The sequence below is a fragment of the Cuculus canorus genome, chromosome 5, assembly GCF_017976375.1.
Source record: "Cuculus canorus isolate bCucCan1 chromosome 5, bCucCan1.pri, whole genome shotgun sequence".
Lineage (NCBI taxonomy): Eukaryota > Metazoa > Chordata > Aves > Cuculiformes > Cuculidae > Cuculus > Cuculus canorus.
Genome location: NC_071405.1, coordinates 23,804,705 through 23,819,634, shown reverse-complemented (window position 1 = coordinate 23,819,634; position 14,930 = coordinate 23,804,705). Strand labels below are relative to the sequence as shown.

The window sequence follows — 14,930 nt, the reverse complement described above, 5'->3', positions numbered from 1 at the left end:
GGAAGAGATCTCGGTCTTTTTTGTTTTATTAATGGAGTGCTACCTTCCATGGGCAGTCTCTTAAAATATTCATGCCAATTTGGCTGTCTGCACAGTAGTGTTTCCTCCCTGTTGTTGTATCCAGATTCTGACAAGATGCTGTACAGACTCTAAATGTGGTAAGTGAGGCCAAGCTAGGGTGGAGGCTGTTGTGGAGAGCTACGTAGCTGAAAGAAAAAAAAGAGACTTTTGACATTTTTCTGTGCTGATGACCTCTTTCATCTTTGAATTGGGATTCAAGGCAATTCAGGACTGAGATAACCTGATCATCATGGAGTTGATTTAAAAATTATTTCGAAGCCATGAATAAAATTAATCCGTATAGGTGGTCCTGACTTTTGTGCTGTGGTCATTCTGTGCTCTGTGAGATAAGGTGCTGATTCTACAGTTCATGTTAGAGAGAAATAAATCATCTTTCATTTTCTTATCCTCCTTCTCCTACAGATACCCAGGCATTTCCAGAATGCTTCTTGGTATTTGTAAATATTTTTTGTCAATTTTTTTTTCATCCAGGTTTGTTTCTAAATGGAGCAAATTTAAAAAAAAAAAAAATGCTTTTGTTCTTACTCATGTGTTACCAGTCAGAGAAGGGGACCTTTGAGCATGTAACCAAAACGGAAAGAATGAGTGTATTAAGATATGTGTTGCTTTGCTTGTCCTTATTGGATGGTAATTCAGGTGTTTATTCTGTAGTGTATTCCAGGAGCTGTGCAGTGCTAAAAATGCCAGAAAATACACAGGAGCAATTTTCCAACTGCAATATGCAGACCTGTCTTAGTTTCAGCTGTCTAGAGTGGCTTTGGGCAGCCACAACACTAAACTGGAATAGCAGAACTGTTGGCAGGTGTTTGTACAGGACCTTGACTCGTGCTATCTGGCCACAAAGGAAAATCTTGATGTTAGTTTCTGATGAAAAATATCTTTCTTGTTCTCGTCCTAAACAAATCCATTGAATAATTATTTTTACGTAAGTAATTTATTTGCAGGAAGGAAAGAAACAATATGAACGCTAAGTCTGTATTTCATAAGCATATTTTTTAATTGACTGATAACAACAGGTATCAGTTAATCTATCGATGTAAAAATAAGTTACAGTGGGAAAGACCTTTTAGAATTGGATTTGATACAATTTTCTATCAAAGTTTTAGGTTCTGCTCATGTGTTTTTAAGGAGATATTGCTGCAACATTGTTACTATTGTACATGTTCTGTTAATCAGATGTTTAAAGCTCTAGATGTTTTAACCACACTTATGTGTGTAATACTAATTTTTGCGTAAGGTAATATGATGTTTCCTATGGAATGTTTAAAAATAATCTCTCATATCAGTTACTTTTTATATTGTATTAAATAAATTGATTTGAATATAAGTCACTTGATGTTTGTTCATTCTTGTAGGAAGATATAAAATCGTTAACGGCTCATGTAATTGAAAATTACTGGAAGGCACTGGAAGATGTAGATTATGTACAGACATTTAAAGGACTGAAACTACGATTTGAGCAACAAAGGGAAAGACAAGATAATCCAAAACTTGACAGGTAAAATGCACTAGATGCTCTTTATTAGTGCTTTAATTCTGTTTTGGGAATATTGGTGGATTGTTCTATGGTAGTGGGAAATGTTAAGTAAGTAGAGTTCTGCTTGCATCTTGTGCATTGTTGAATTTGCTTGGTTAAAATGTGATTTCCAGATGTGTTCCTTTTAAGCTCTTGATGGGAGTTCAGCTGATGTTAGTTGCTGGACCCCTACTTAATAATGCTAAGTGGTCATGTCCTAAACTTATGTGCACACTGTAATGAAGCTGGAAGCCTATCAAGTATCTGACGTTCATTTGCTTAAGTAGCAGATTCTCACTGTTCAATTTGAAAGATTGTTCAGTTCTTAGTTACCATTCTGTGGCTTTTTCCTTCAAAAATTCACTTGCCAAATTTTCTTTTGTTTTAGTTAGTTGTGGGAGTACTTGTACAATTAAAATGAGACTGTAATTGTAGATTTGTTCCAAAATGTTGAGGCACTTTCAAGAGTATATGTGGGTTATGCAGTTTTGAGTACTGATGTTTTACAGGTGAGATGTTATTACTTCAGCTTATGCCATTGCTAAGCTTAGCATTTAAACAGCGGTGAAATTCAAGCCTATGGTTAATGTATGTGTTGGAAAGAATACACAGCCACTTCCTTCAGTAATGTCCATCCAGCATAGGAAGTAAAACATTAGTCTTTTCTTGGCTTAAGCTGAGCTAAGTAATTGTGTATGCATGAGTTTGTCCAACAGAAAATTACAGTTTCAAGAGGTTTGTACCTCATCCAGGCTGGTTTTCCTATACCTTATATAGTGGTTGCACAAACGCTGTCACAGTCCATGTGATTTGTTAAGTGAAAACCTAGAAATAACAAAACGCAAAAATAACAGGAATATATTTACACATTTTAGCAAAGAATAGTCCAGTGAGGAAGGAGGCCAAAAATATTGTTCGTGTGGGACACAGAAGTATTCAGAAGAGAGCTGCTTCAGTAATGGTTTTGCACTGTTAGCAGTATTTGAATTTAAATGCAATGTAAAATGGTGCAGTATATGTAAGTCCAGATAGCAGCATTGGCAAGCAGATTATTCAGAATTAGATTTACTTTTAAAAGGACGTTTAGCATTCTTATTCAATTCCTTGTAATTTCCTAATTTTTCCCTTCTGTTTTTTTTCCTGCAGTCAGTAATACAAGACCTTTTCTCTAAACCGAATAAGCTCAGATTGTATTATTAAGATTTTGAAGACTTTATTGAAAACATTAAATTTCAGACTTGAATTGTTGCCAGTAAACAAGTGCTACAGAAAAATTGTGAAGTTTCACACTTCTATTGGAAATTGACTGTTACAATCAGCATCTATTAATGAAAAGAGTGCTTTCAGATTCTCTTCCACACAGATCACTGTCCGTCTCCTCTCCTCCAAGGCCATAGTATTCCTCTGTGAGGAAGGAGGAAAGGAAGGTGGAGCTGAGATAAACCCGCACTAATAATAGATGAAATGGGGAGGAAGAAGTAGCGTTTTGTATCCAAGGCCCTGAAGAATAGCAAATACTGATACTGACCAAAAATTGTGGCGAGTTGATGTGGTAGAAGGAGATAGCTGTCTTTGTAATGTATCTGTTTTAAACTGGAGTCATATTTAAGATTTTTAGTTGGTTTGTTTTTTTTCTTTCTTTAACACATGGGACGCTAAATACTGATGAGTTACAGTATTTTCAGAAGAAAAATCTTTCTAAACTCTTTTCCAAGTTTATTTACCAATGCAAAGTGTTAAATCAAGCCTGAATGCAATGCTTTAGTGACATTTATTAAAATAACTTTTAATAGTGCTGTTTGTAAGCTACAGAATTTTGGACAGGTGAAATAGTCTGAATGTGCGTGCTATTAGCAGAGTAGTATTTTTATTTGATGCTTGCATTGAAAATACAAGGAGTCACATTACAGAATGATTTGCTAGTATTTTTATTGCTCCACAATGTTTACATCTGTAAGCTGTCAGTGTAAATGCCAAATAGAAGTTTTATTATTAATTTGAGTTGCTTTTTGAATGAAAAATTTTAAAACTTACTGTTCTGCAGCATGCGTTCCATTTTGAGAAACCATAGATACAGAAGGGATGCAAGAACCCTGGAGGATGAGGAGGAAATGTGGTTTAATACTGATGAAGATGACATGGAAGATGGAGAGGCAGTGGTGCCCCCTTCTGACAAAACTAAAAATGATGAAGATATTATGGACCCTATCAGTAAATTCATGGAAAGGAAAAAATGTAAGTGATAAGAATATTGCATATGGCTTATACAGAAGCCATAACTTGTATTCTTTAGTCTTATTACAACAAAGGATTTGCATTGTATTTATTCTGAAGTTCTTAGATTTTGAAATTGTGACACCAGCCTGGTGGACCACCCCTTCAAAACAAGTTTTGTTCTCTGTAAAAGTGAAATGATACAAAATGTTGACAATCTTAGCTGATAGTCAAGTTTTCCTGTACTTTATTCAGCTCTATAATTCAAAATTTTCAGTGTAAGTGTTCAGTTGGTAGAGTACAAGTGTTTATTCCTGGCCAATGACAACACCTGCTAGGTGATGTGTTAGTATGAAGAAAGTCTATGATGGCTCACTGTACCAGGCTGTACATAAAGTATTAAATTTTTTCCCACATAGTAAAATTATTTCTTATTAAATGTTTCACTCAGTAATACTGCTTTACTTCTGGAATTTTTTTTGTTGTTTTTTTCTTTCTGTCCAGTAAAAGAGAGTGAAGAGAAGGAAGTTCTTCTGAAAACTAACCTTTCAGGTCGTCAGAGCCCAAGTTTCAAGCTTTCCTTTTCCAGTGCTACAAAATCTAACCTTACCAGCCAGTCATCTGCAAGTAATCTACCTGGATCTCCAGGGTCTCCTGGATCTCCAGGGTCCCCTGGGTCTCCAGGATCTGTTTCTAAAAGCACATCTCAGATGGCAGCTATTACAACTAAGGTAATTCTGAATGAACATAGGTTGACTTCGTTGTTAACAGACCAGGAATTTGTTTTAGCATCTCTCAATTCTGCAGGAATTCTGATATGTATAAGCACTAATGGCCTGTCAGGTTTGTATGTACTTTTTGTTTGGCCTTTAGCATTTTTAAGAAGAAATAAAAGCTCTTTTAATGTCCAAACTCTTAGTGTGAAACATTCACATAGCTGCTCTTTGCAGCGATCTTTATTGTGAAATACAGACAACACTTCACTTTTGTTAAACTGCAGAGGGATATTTGGCAGATAGAAATACAGGAATACTTTGTTAACATTGCCAAATCTTGCCAGACTTCACAATGTCCCACCACTTCCACTGAGAATGTCTACTGTTACCATTTCTAATGTTTTTGAGAATGATATAACTGGTATATGTGAAAGAAATAAATTGTATTATGGAGAGGTGGTTGCTGTAAGCCAAAATATTAAAAAAAAATTTAATATCCTAGCATGATTTTTTTACCTTTTGAAGTAACATGTAGTTTCGCGATGGGATTTATTGAAGTAGAATAAGAAAGCTGATTTAAAAGAGTCAGTGTAGCTTGCAGTGCATATCCAAACCCAGCATTTTTAAATGCATTTTAGGACACTGTTGGATATTAACAGATTTTTGGCTAAAACTCTTGTTTAATCCAAGTCAGGGAAATAGAATGACTGGTGTTTTCTCAGTGCTGGGGGACAGATAATGTATTGTTGGTACCACATATTTCAGATAATGAGAATTTAATTTCATAACAAGTGTTTCCAGAAAAGGCAAATGGGCTTTTAGGTTTTTTTTCTTTCTTATGGTCAAACATGACTTAAGAGTTTGTGTTTGGATTACCTTCTGTTGAAAACACCTGAATGAGAATAGTTTAGCTGGTGAAAAAACTAAGTGACACTTTCCCTAAATCTTTCTGTGAAGGAAAGCAAATTAATTAAATTTATAAAAGAGATACAGTAGTTAGTCAAGAGCATTTTAAAAGCAGTAGAATTGGCTTGGGATTTAGTTCTGTCTGTTCTGTTTTTCTGCTGGAGGCTTTTTCTCTCCCAGGCAGTGTAATTCTTCAAATCTGAAATGGAAACTCTACATATGGAGCATGTTGCATGTAGGACTGGCTCCAAGATTTCAAGTTGTGGTGGCAAAAGTAAAATGTTCAGGTTACATCAAATATGCAGTGCACTGAGAAACCATTTGTGGACTCAGGCATCAGCTGCTTCTTGCAGTGTAGCATGCACCGTATATAAATGTGCTGTGGTTGCAAACTAGAAACAGCGTTTAAACTGTTTTTTTCAGTAATTATCTGATTCTTTTATTTTATGTGTAATATACTCAGTGTCGTGTTGTATGTGACAGTACAAGAGTGTGTGTAGTTATTTATCGAGGTGTATTTTGGTATTCAGTTGCCTCAGATTTTCTGGTTCGGATGCCTGTCATTAGACACTAGAATAAGTAATACAGTCTTTTAGGTAAAGCCAGTAACTCCTGTTGTAGTCAGATGCTGATTAAGCTTCAGAAATGGCAACATACTATAGGAGTTTTAGAAGATTTACCTCTTTACAGATAGATCTGTAGATATTTTGATTTTCTTAAATTTCAACTGGAAATTTCTTTCCAGTTGGACAGGTGAAACCCCATTTTGGATTTATTAATTTAAACATTTTTCAGACAATGTCATTCTCATTCACACTGAAGGATTTAGTTTTGTTCTGCTTCTTTTTATTCAAAACTTTATGGATTGGTACACTTAAAAAGTGTTCTCTGTAAATGTTTTCCAATACAAACAGCAAGTATCAATGTGCAGACAGTTTCTTAATTATAGTTATTGTGTCTGTGTTTGTAGGGAGGCCTTGTTGGGCTTGTAGATTATCCTGATGATGATGAAGAGGATGATGAAGATGAAGATAAGGAGGAAACTTTACCTTTGTCAAAGAAAGCAAAGCTTGAGTCATCATAATGGCAACTGCTGAAGAACATTATTGGTTGGGGGAAGGATATTTTTTCCAAAAACAAAACAGACCCACAGCAAAGCAGCAATCTTTTGTGAATTACTGTGTGTGACACAGATCAACCTATACAAACGGATTTCTGCCAATCAAGTGCCAATTCAAAGAAGCAGAAGAAGGAGAAATATTTCGTTGAGGGGAAAGACTTACGCCTTTGAGTTCTCCAGCTTGGACCACACATTGCCCTTTTCTCAGGGAAGGAAATGGAAAATAAATAAACAAACAAAAAGCCAACAGGGCAGGAGTTTTGTTAGTGGAACTCTGGATTGGCTGGTCAGTTGCTACAATCAAAATATGCTTTCTTGGACCATATATGAGACTTCTGAAGAAAAGGCAGTTTTTGCCATAATTCTTCACTAGTTAAGAATGCCAGCAGTTTCTTTGTATAAAAGAGACCTGCCTTTGAAATCGTACATTCTGAACATTTTAGTCAAGCTACAACAGGTTTTAAAAACCTCTGTGGGGGAGGGCCGAATATAAAGTTTCCTCTTTTTTTTTTTTTTTTTTTAATCTGTTCCCTTTGCCCTTTAAACTGCAGAAATTTTTTTGGAGGTGGGGGATTTGTTTGTCCCTTCTTGATTAAAGATTGAGTGGAATTCTAGATGTGGTCACTTTTGTGTCATAATTTTTTCTGCCCCCCTGAGTGTATGCTTAGTTGTTGAGTATATATTTGGGACCATTAAAATTTTTTGATGTAATATAATCTCACTGTTGTGCTGGTACCTGTTTCACCCTGTGTAATTTTGTTCTGCATCACAGTTCTTAATATGTTCAGGATTTTATGGAAGATGGTATAGTTTTTATTGGAAAAAAAAAAATCTTACCACAATGTGCATAAAAGCAATACTATTTTGTGACTAAATATTTTATATTAAATTTTACATCAGCAACTGTCTTGGGGGAAAAAATCAGGGAAATAGGATGGAATAAAAAAAATTGAAACCTATAAATATGAAATTAGTATTCCAAAGAGACTTTGAAATTTCATAACTGAGAACAATGATGGTAGACTAATTCATCAGAATGCAAGATGGATGACTTAGGAATACCAGTATATTGACTCATTTGACTTACAAAAATAAAAAAGAAATAATTAAAGCTGAAGGAAAACGGCATTAGTGGTATTTTTTTAAAACCTTTTGATTCCCTTTGGAATACAAGTTTTAGTGGACAAAGATGGTTGTAGAATAAACTCATTACAAGGATACCATCTTTTGAAATTTATTCTAATACTCAGTTGAAAAACAGCAATTAAACTTTGGGTCTAACTCAATGACTACATTCTGTGCCCTTTTCCCAAAGATCTAAATAATATAAGTTATTAATTTGAAACTAGGTGTTATATCCTGCTTACTCACTGCTTTTACTGAAGATGGCCTGGACTGCGCAGCGTCACTTCCTGTGAAGGGACTCTCTGGAGGGGAGGTCAGTTCCTTTGCAAACAAGGCACTTCTTATGTATGGTTTTGAGAGCTGATTTCTTTTGGGGCATTCAAAGGACTGATGTTGCAACAATCATGATGTTACACATGAATGTATCACATACATATAGATATCAGACAAATGAAAATCTGAGGCCAGATCATATGTGATCACACCCTTGGTTTCTGAAAACTGTGGGTTGTGTGGCGGATTTTATGCTAACTACAGATGTCGAAGTTTTTGTGCTTGGCCTTTGTTAATGGTAGTAACTTCAGATTTAAATTACGAGTGTGCATTACAGAAAAATAATTAGCCGCCTTTTTCTCAAGAAAGTTTCTTTGAAATCACTTTCCGTCATTGAGATTTTACCATGAATTTGACTTGTCTTTGGCAGGGCAATTCTCAGCAATAAATTTTACAGAAAGAGTAAGAGTTGAGCACTTGGTCACTACGTGATCAGGTACAGTTCGCTCCTGCAGATCGGAGTCCCCACACTGCCTCGGCAACCTGTCTGAAACCTGATTTTTGCGACTTTGGTGTCAGAGCAGACATTGTGACAAGGAAGTCTAATTCTGCAGGGTTTCTTAGTTTTGCAGGGTTTCTTAATTAGCCTGAATTTAAATCCTTCCCAATCTCCTTGAGCATAAAGCTCTAAAAACTTATCAATACAGTTGTTTTCACATTCTCCAGGCTCTGTCTCAGGAAGTTGTTCTTCTGAGTTGGTCAAAGGAACATTTTTTGGTGGTGTTTTTTGTGTTCCTTCAGCTACTGAGTGCTTCATCTTGTGATGTTTGATGCTGCAGTCTTCTAAACCTTCAGATGCTTTCATAATACTTGGTGGGAATCTTTGATTTTGGCCTTCAAGTACTTGAAGCATCAAATGTAACAATACTATCCTCTAACAGGTTGCTGGGTTTGGCCAAAATAATAATGGAAGTAGGAATGTTTTTGAACTCTTTATATTTTTATGAAGCTCTAGAGGACTGGTAAAATATTAAGCTGCACATCTTGTAATTTTGTCTAACTTATAGTAAGATGCTTAGTTGTCTTATTGGAGATCTAATGCTTGTGGCCTGACAGGACATGTTTACGCTTAGATGATCTATTCGTGGAAGCTGCAAATAGTCAGGAATGGAGTTGGGGACAGTGGTGGCATTGCTCTTGCCCAGTGACTTTCACTTTTATATTTGTGGAAATCTTGGAATATATTTCAGGGAAAGAAGACAAAAGAGTGGGAATGTGAGATGGGGATAAAAAAGGGGATGGTAAAATATGATGTTACAAAACAGAGTTCCATTCTAGATCTTTCTCTGGGCTGATGTTTGGGGGTTTTGTTTTTTTATTTTTAATACCATTTGTCCGCATCCCAAGACAGCTGTGTGTATATTGCATTAAATATGGCTTGGTCGTCATAATTGCATTTTAACTCTGTACTTAAATATGATTTACAGGGCTAACCCTCAAGTTTCATACCAGCACGATACAGCATGCCTGAATCATCAATGCAGGCCCCTGTATTCCTTCAGTGGTAGAAAGACTCAATGCTGGTTACTCACATGTATGTCTTGCAGCTGGGGATGCTGGAAAAAAAAATATATAGAGTACCTGGGGGAAGCACACCCTTATGCTAACGTGTAAACAATTCCAGGTAACCTGGAATATTTCCAGATTTTCTTCCACTGTACAGCAGAGGGTGGCTGTTTTCAGGCAACAGTTCACATCAACAAAAACCAGATCTCTTACCTCGTGAGGGGTGTGGAAGGATCAGAAAGCCGGTGCAGCTAACAATAAGTTGCCTCTAAAATGTACCTGTCTTGATACACCTACTGGGGAAGAAAGGATCAGCCTGTTCATCCATCCCTCATAGCCCACCCATGTGAGACATAGTGCTCTCACATGATTAAGTGTCAAGTACACTTTTAACATACCAGGGATGAAGCTGTTCAGATAAGTTTTGGCTGTGTTTTTCCATCTCTGCACATTTCAAGCTGTTAAATTAGGAAGCTGAGACTCTCTTCTTATATTGCTGTGTGGCTCCACCAGGGAATTGGCTACCTTTCAACCTAACACAAGTTACATTGGTTGCCTTGCTAAATTATGTTTCCTGGCATCTGTAGAGTGGCCGTAGATGTTCAGCCTTACCTTTATCAACCCTTCTACAGCTGCAGAGGCATCCTGAAGCCATGCTGTCTGTGCTACAGCAGAACTGCAGTTCCCCTGCCTTACGGATATCAAGACTTGATTCAAGGTAAGCTATAAAAGCCGGAGAGCAGATGGGTTGCTGCTTGGGCTCACTCACGGCATAAGTGTTAAACTGGGCATTCAGAGAAGTTACCCACAACTGGAATTTTTCAAGATGAGTTGTCCACATGCATGTTCGTCACCTTCTGTGCCTTTCTGCTGTTGGTGTCCAGAAGAAGTGCAGGTATACAGCTGATAGTTCAGTCCAGAAAAGAGGCAGGGCATGCAGGCATGCTGCAGATACAGCAGAACCGCCAGCCAGAATGCCTGCCAGCAACCGTCGTCACAATGTAAAGTCTATTGCTTATGTAAGGGTGACACAACGTAATATATTTTTATAGGTGGCTGGCTATCTTGGGAGCTTGTATCTTGATTTAATATTGCTCTAGTTGCCATCACATTCATTGGAGTGTAAATCTTGACGGTGTTTTAAATAAATTGAAATTAGGACTTTTCTAAGCTGAAATGAAACCCTGTAGACCACTGCGGAAAAGGCAATGTAAAAAAAAAATGGAGAGGGGAGACTTAGTCCTCCATATGCCAATTGTGTTTATGAGCAATAAAAATAATAGATAAGCCAGTGGATAATATTAAACAAAAAAAATAAAAACGCAAGTAGATACTGCTGCAAATGATTGAAATAGCTACTGGTGTACCATCATTTTACACCTGTGCTGGCAGCCTTGCTGTGCACTGTTGCATCTCCTGGAGATGGATAGTATCTGTCTCAGCTGCTCTGAAGTGGCTCTGTCTGAACAACTGTAGTTTAGGCTGAGACCTGGAAATTATTCAATATGGGGTGGAATATGCTCACAAACTCTGCATCTGTAATATAGACTGGGGAGGATTTGGGCTGAATAACATTGGCTTTGATACTCGTAAGCTTTCTTGTACTCCACTTCTAAACTTTAATTTCCTTGCATAAAGATACTGCCTGTGGGCTGCCCACCTGAAAGGGTTCAGGAGCTGCATGTCTCACTGTTATTTAGCATTGCTTCTGGAAGTACGTGCATACCAGAGCGCCCTTACATTATGCTCAGGAGTTTTCAAACCAGGCCAGTCCTTCCTCTTCTGTTCCAAATGTACACTTCAGTGGCTGGAATCTTGGAAAGCTGATTTGAAAGTGTTGCTTACCACAGTAAGGGTTATTTTAAACCTTCTGATGATGTGTGGCCTGTTGGTAGCTGTGGTGGTCAGGTAGGAGATTGATGCCATTAGGTTAGAGAGCTCAGTACAGTTTAGCATTCTGGTGAGACCAGAGATGGTACAGCTGCGCCTTCACTCTGTCACCAAACTGGTGTCAAATGGTCAAAGATCCCCAAAGGAAGCTGTGATCAGGGATGTGCAATGTGTTAATCTCGCCATTCAGCAGGATTTGATCAATGTTGTGGCTAGGGATTGGAAGCAGCTCCAAATGAACTGATTTACTAAAGTCTGCTAATAATGAAAGTCTATGCTAAAAACAATGAATGTTGCAGAGAAACCTTTTAAAAAAAAACACATTTCACCATCTGCTTCAGCTTTTAAGGGCTGAAAATGTTAAATTAAACCCACCTTATTTTGAAAAAAAAAGCTTGTTTCCTTCCCATGGCTCCCCTGACCTGCATAAGACGTGAACTTGTAGTTCACCAATGTCTTTGGGGAGTCCTTACAGTTACCTGCTCCAAATGTAAAAGCAAGCTGCAGCTTGCCTGTCCTCCAGAGCCATGCCTGGCAATTAGAGGAACTTTGCAAGCTAAATGTGTGATGGCAATAGCTAAACTGTTCGTATCATCACCTCATCTATTCCTAGCCATTATGCATTGGAAAGGTAGTTGCCATACCACAATGTAGCTCAGCTCTTAATAACTGGTTGGTTGACAAGACCTTTCCCACTGAGCATCAAGGCTTCTTCTGCTGCAGTACTAAGAGATGGTGGTTGTTCTAGGATGCTGCAAGTGTCAAAATGTGTATGGCAGCTTGCAGTATTCTACAAGCATTTGTAAATATTAACAACGTATGATTAGATGGCTGATGTAGATCAGATATGACTGTCTACAGTGTAGTGAATACAATCACTACAACAGGTGTCTGGTCTTCCCCAGTTACTGCTAAATCAGGGGATGCTAAACTGGATACTAGGGAAAATTTATTTACTGAGAGTGGTCAAGCATTGGAATGGGCTGCCCAGGCAGTGGTGGAGTCACCATCCCTGGAGGCATTCAAAAAACATGTAGACGTTGCACTTCGTGACACGGTTTAGTAGGCATGGTGGTGTTGGGATGATGGTTGAACTGGATGATCTCAGAGATCTTTTCTAACCTTTAATGATTCTATGAGTCTATCAAATGGTGAGAGAACTGAGTTATGTTGCGTGATAATCTGCCTACTGATTTTGCATCAGAGTATGAGGACAGGCAGGAGGCAAGTATAGCCAAGGAAGAGAAAGGCTTTTGAACAGCTGTGTCACCAAAGTAGAGTTCTTGCATGCTCTACAGTGAGTTTACAGTCACTACAGCATCTGTGAAACACAGATGTTATAATGCAAATAATGATTCTCTCAAGCATCTGTAACTGGAAAATAATCTCACTTCTAAGAGAGAAAGTCAAGCCCGGGTGATTTAAAGTCAATTTCTGTTCACATTGACCTTGTCTAAATCAGATTAAACTTTCACATAATTCAACTAGAATCAAAGCCTCCTTCTGTGTTTCAGCACATAAAGACAGTGGACATGATACATAAACCAATGATCACCAATTTTTTTACCATATTTCTGTAAAGCAGCTCTCTATAACCCCTTATTTGGGGTTGTTGCTAGACAACCTTCAGTCAGTGCCTTCTGTCACAACACCTCAAAACTGGAGTCTTTAATTTCATTAGTTCCTCAAATTAAAATTTGTCCCACGTCTGTCTGACTCATACACAGAAGGGAATTCGGGGTGCTGTCTGAACAGGTAGCACAGACAAAAATATCCCTATTCTTCACGTTGTTAACTGTTGCAAGAAATGGTTCTCCTCTTGGAGGATACCAGAGGTGGCGGTAACAGCCTCCCTGACGAGGTTTTGTTAACTTCTCCTTAGAGTGTTTTCCTTGCATGTGAATTTACACTTTTCTTCATCTCTGCCCAGCCTAAGCACTTCCCAAAGACGCTTATAAAATTTTTGGTTGTCTTTGCCTGTTATTTTTCTAGTCCTCCAATGTCATCAATATAGATATTGAAATACTCTGTATAACTAAAATGCTGGAACAGTAGTTGAAGAATGAACAATTCCCTAAGGAGCTGGATCTTCAAAATCACTTTCTGTTCTTCTAAGGACATTTGCCAGTGATGATTGATACAAATTGACAGTGATTATTTGAAAATATTTTACTTATCAAAAAAATCTTTATTTGATTTTCAAATGATCAGTATTAAACCTGTAACATGATCGAAAGATACTCTACTTGATACATTTTAATTCTTTCTATGATTGCCTTTTTCCCTTTAGAGACCAGTAACAGTCCTTGATGTGGTCCTATTGGTTCTTCTACTCACCTTATGATTCCCAGTTAATGCTGCTGGTGTAACTCCTCTTTTACCTCCTGCCAAAGAGACAGAAACTGAGGAACATAAATGGCAATCATCTGCTTGGTTATGTTCTGTGCCTTAATGAGAACCCAAGCTTTTGGATAACATCCTCAAGCCTTTACACAATTACTTTGGTTCTTATCCCTTCAGTAATTACCTCTTCAACAGCCTGGGCCCAGTTGTGCCTTTAAAAGCTACCAGACACCTTCCCCTTTCTGCTGCTGCTTCAAATTACATCTCCTATTAGCTGGAGGTGTAGTTCCCACACTCCTGTAACTGAGATCACCACTTTAGATCACCACAGCCAGCCTTTGTTTCTAGCACTTCTTTAGCTTATGAGGCTAACTTGAATAAATCTGCTCTCTTTTCCTTCAGGAGGAGGAGCCCTCCTCTGCTACTGTGGCACTTGTTGGTTCTCTGAAGGGTTCAAGTCAAGGAGGTTATGCCATCGTTCCTGTGTCTGCCTGGGATGCAAATACTCCGCCCTTGTTTTCAAGTTCCTGCAAAGAGCTGTAAACCACTGCTGCTCCTTCATCTTCTCCCCGTATCTTTTGATTGGTACTGACTTTATTGTTTGCCTTGTGTATTTGACTAGGTATTTATTTTCTGTGGACTCAGATGTTTAGGAGATATCTGCCCAAACTCTCTCTTCACTTGCATTTCAAGTACTGTGTTCTGCTAATCTTGTCAGCAACCTATACAGCTGGCTTAAATTTCAACATTAAATGAACATCCTGCCCTGTATCAAAGGTTAATGCTATTTTATTGGGCAGTTTCTCTCTGAATGTTTTCTTTCAAATTCCAGCCACAGAGACTCTGTAAATCGCCAGCATCTCCCCCACATTCAGATTGATCTAAGGCGCATAAACAAATACTTCTGTGTTTTTGTTTGTGTTTTAGTAGCACATACAGTTTTGTTTCTTTTTATTTTCATTCAAAATTCTCTAACACAGTTTCTTTACCAGCTTTGTCTGAACAAAATGAACAGTATTGAAAATAGCATTCCAGAATTGGATAGTTCGAGGAGCAAAGCTATCTTCTGGCCACTTTCTTTTTTTTCCCTAGCACCCATTGTTTACAGCTTGAGAGTCTATTTAAAGTAAACTTGCTTGGGAACTGAGAAGCTGCTTGATGAACAGTAGTGTCATATTTA

The 14,930-nt window shown here is 37.8% G+C and overlaps 1 protein-coding gene across 1 annotated transcript in view; it reads left to right on the top strand.

The window, feature by feature from the left end:
• PPP4R3A (protein phosphatase 4 regulatory subunit 3A) overlaps positions 1–7,676 on the top strand; it is a 41,785-nt gene extending 34,109 nt beyond the window's left edge. The window contains exons 12-15 of the mRNA XM_009561600.2: positions 1,437–1,579; positions 3,642–3,832; positions 4,316–4,542; positions 6,404–7,676. Of these exons, the coding sequence (XP_009559895.1) occupies positions 1,437–1,579; positions 3,642–3,832; positions 4,316–4,542; positions 6,404–6,517 (675 nt within the window). The 3' untranslated portion in view covers positions 6,518–7,676. The remainder of the gene's footprint in view (positions 1–1,436; positions 1,580–3,641; positions 3,833–4,315; positions 4,543–6,403) is intronic.
• Positions 7,677–14,930: the final 7,254 nt, after the last annotated feature.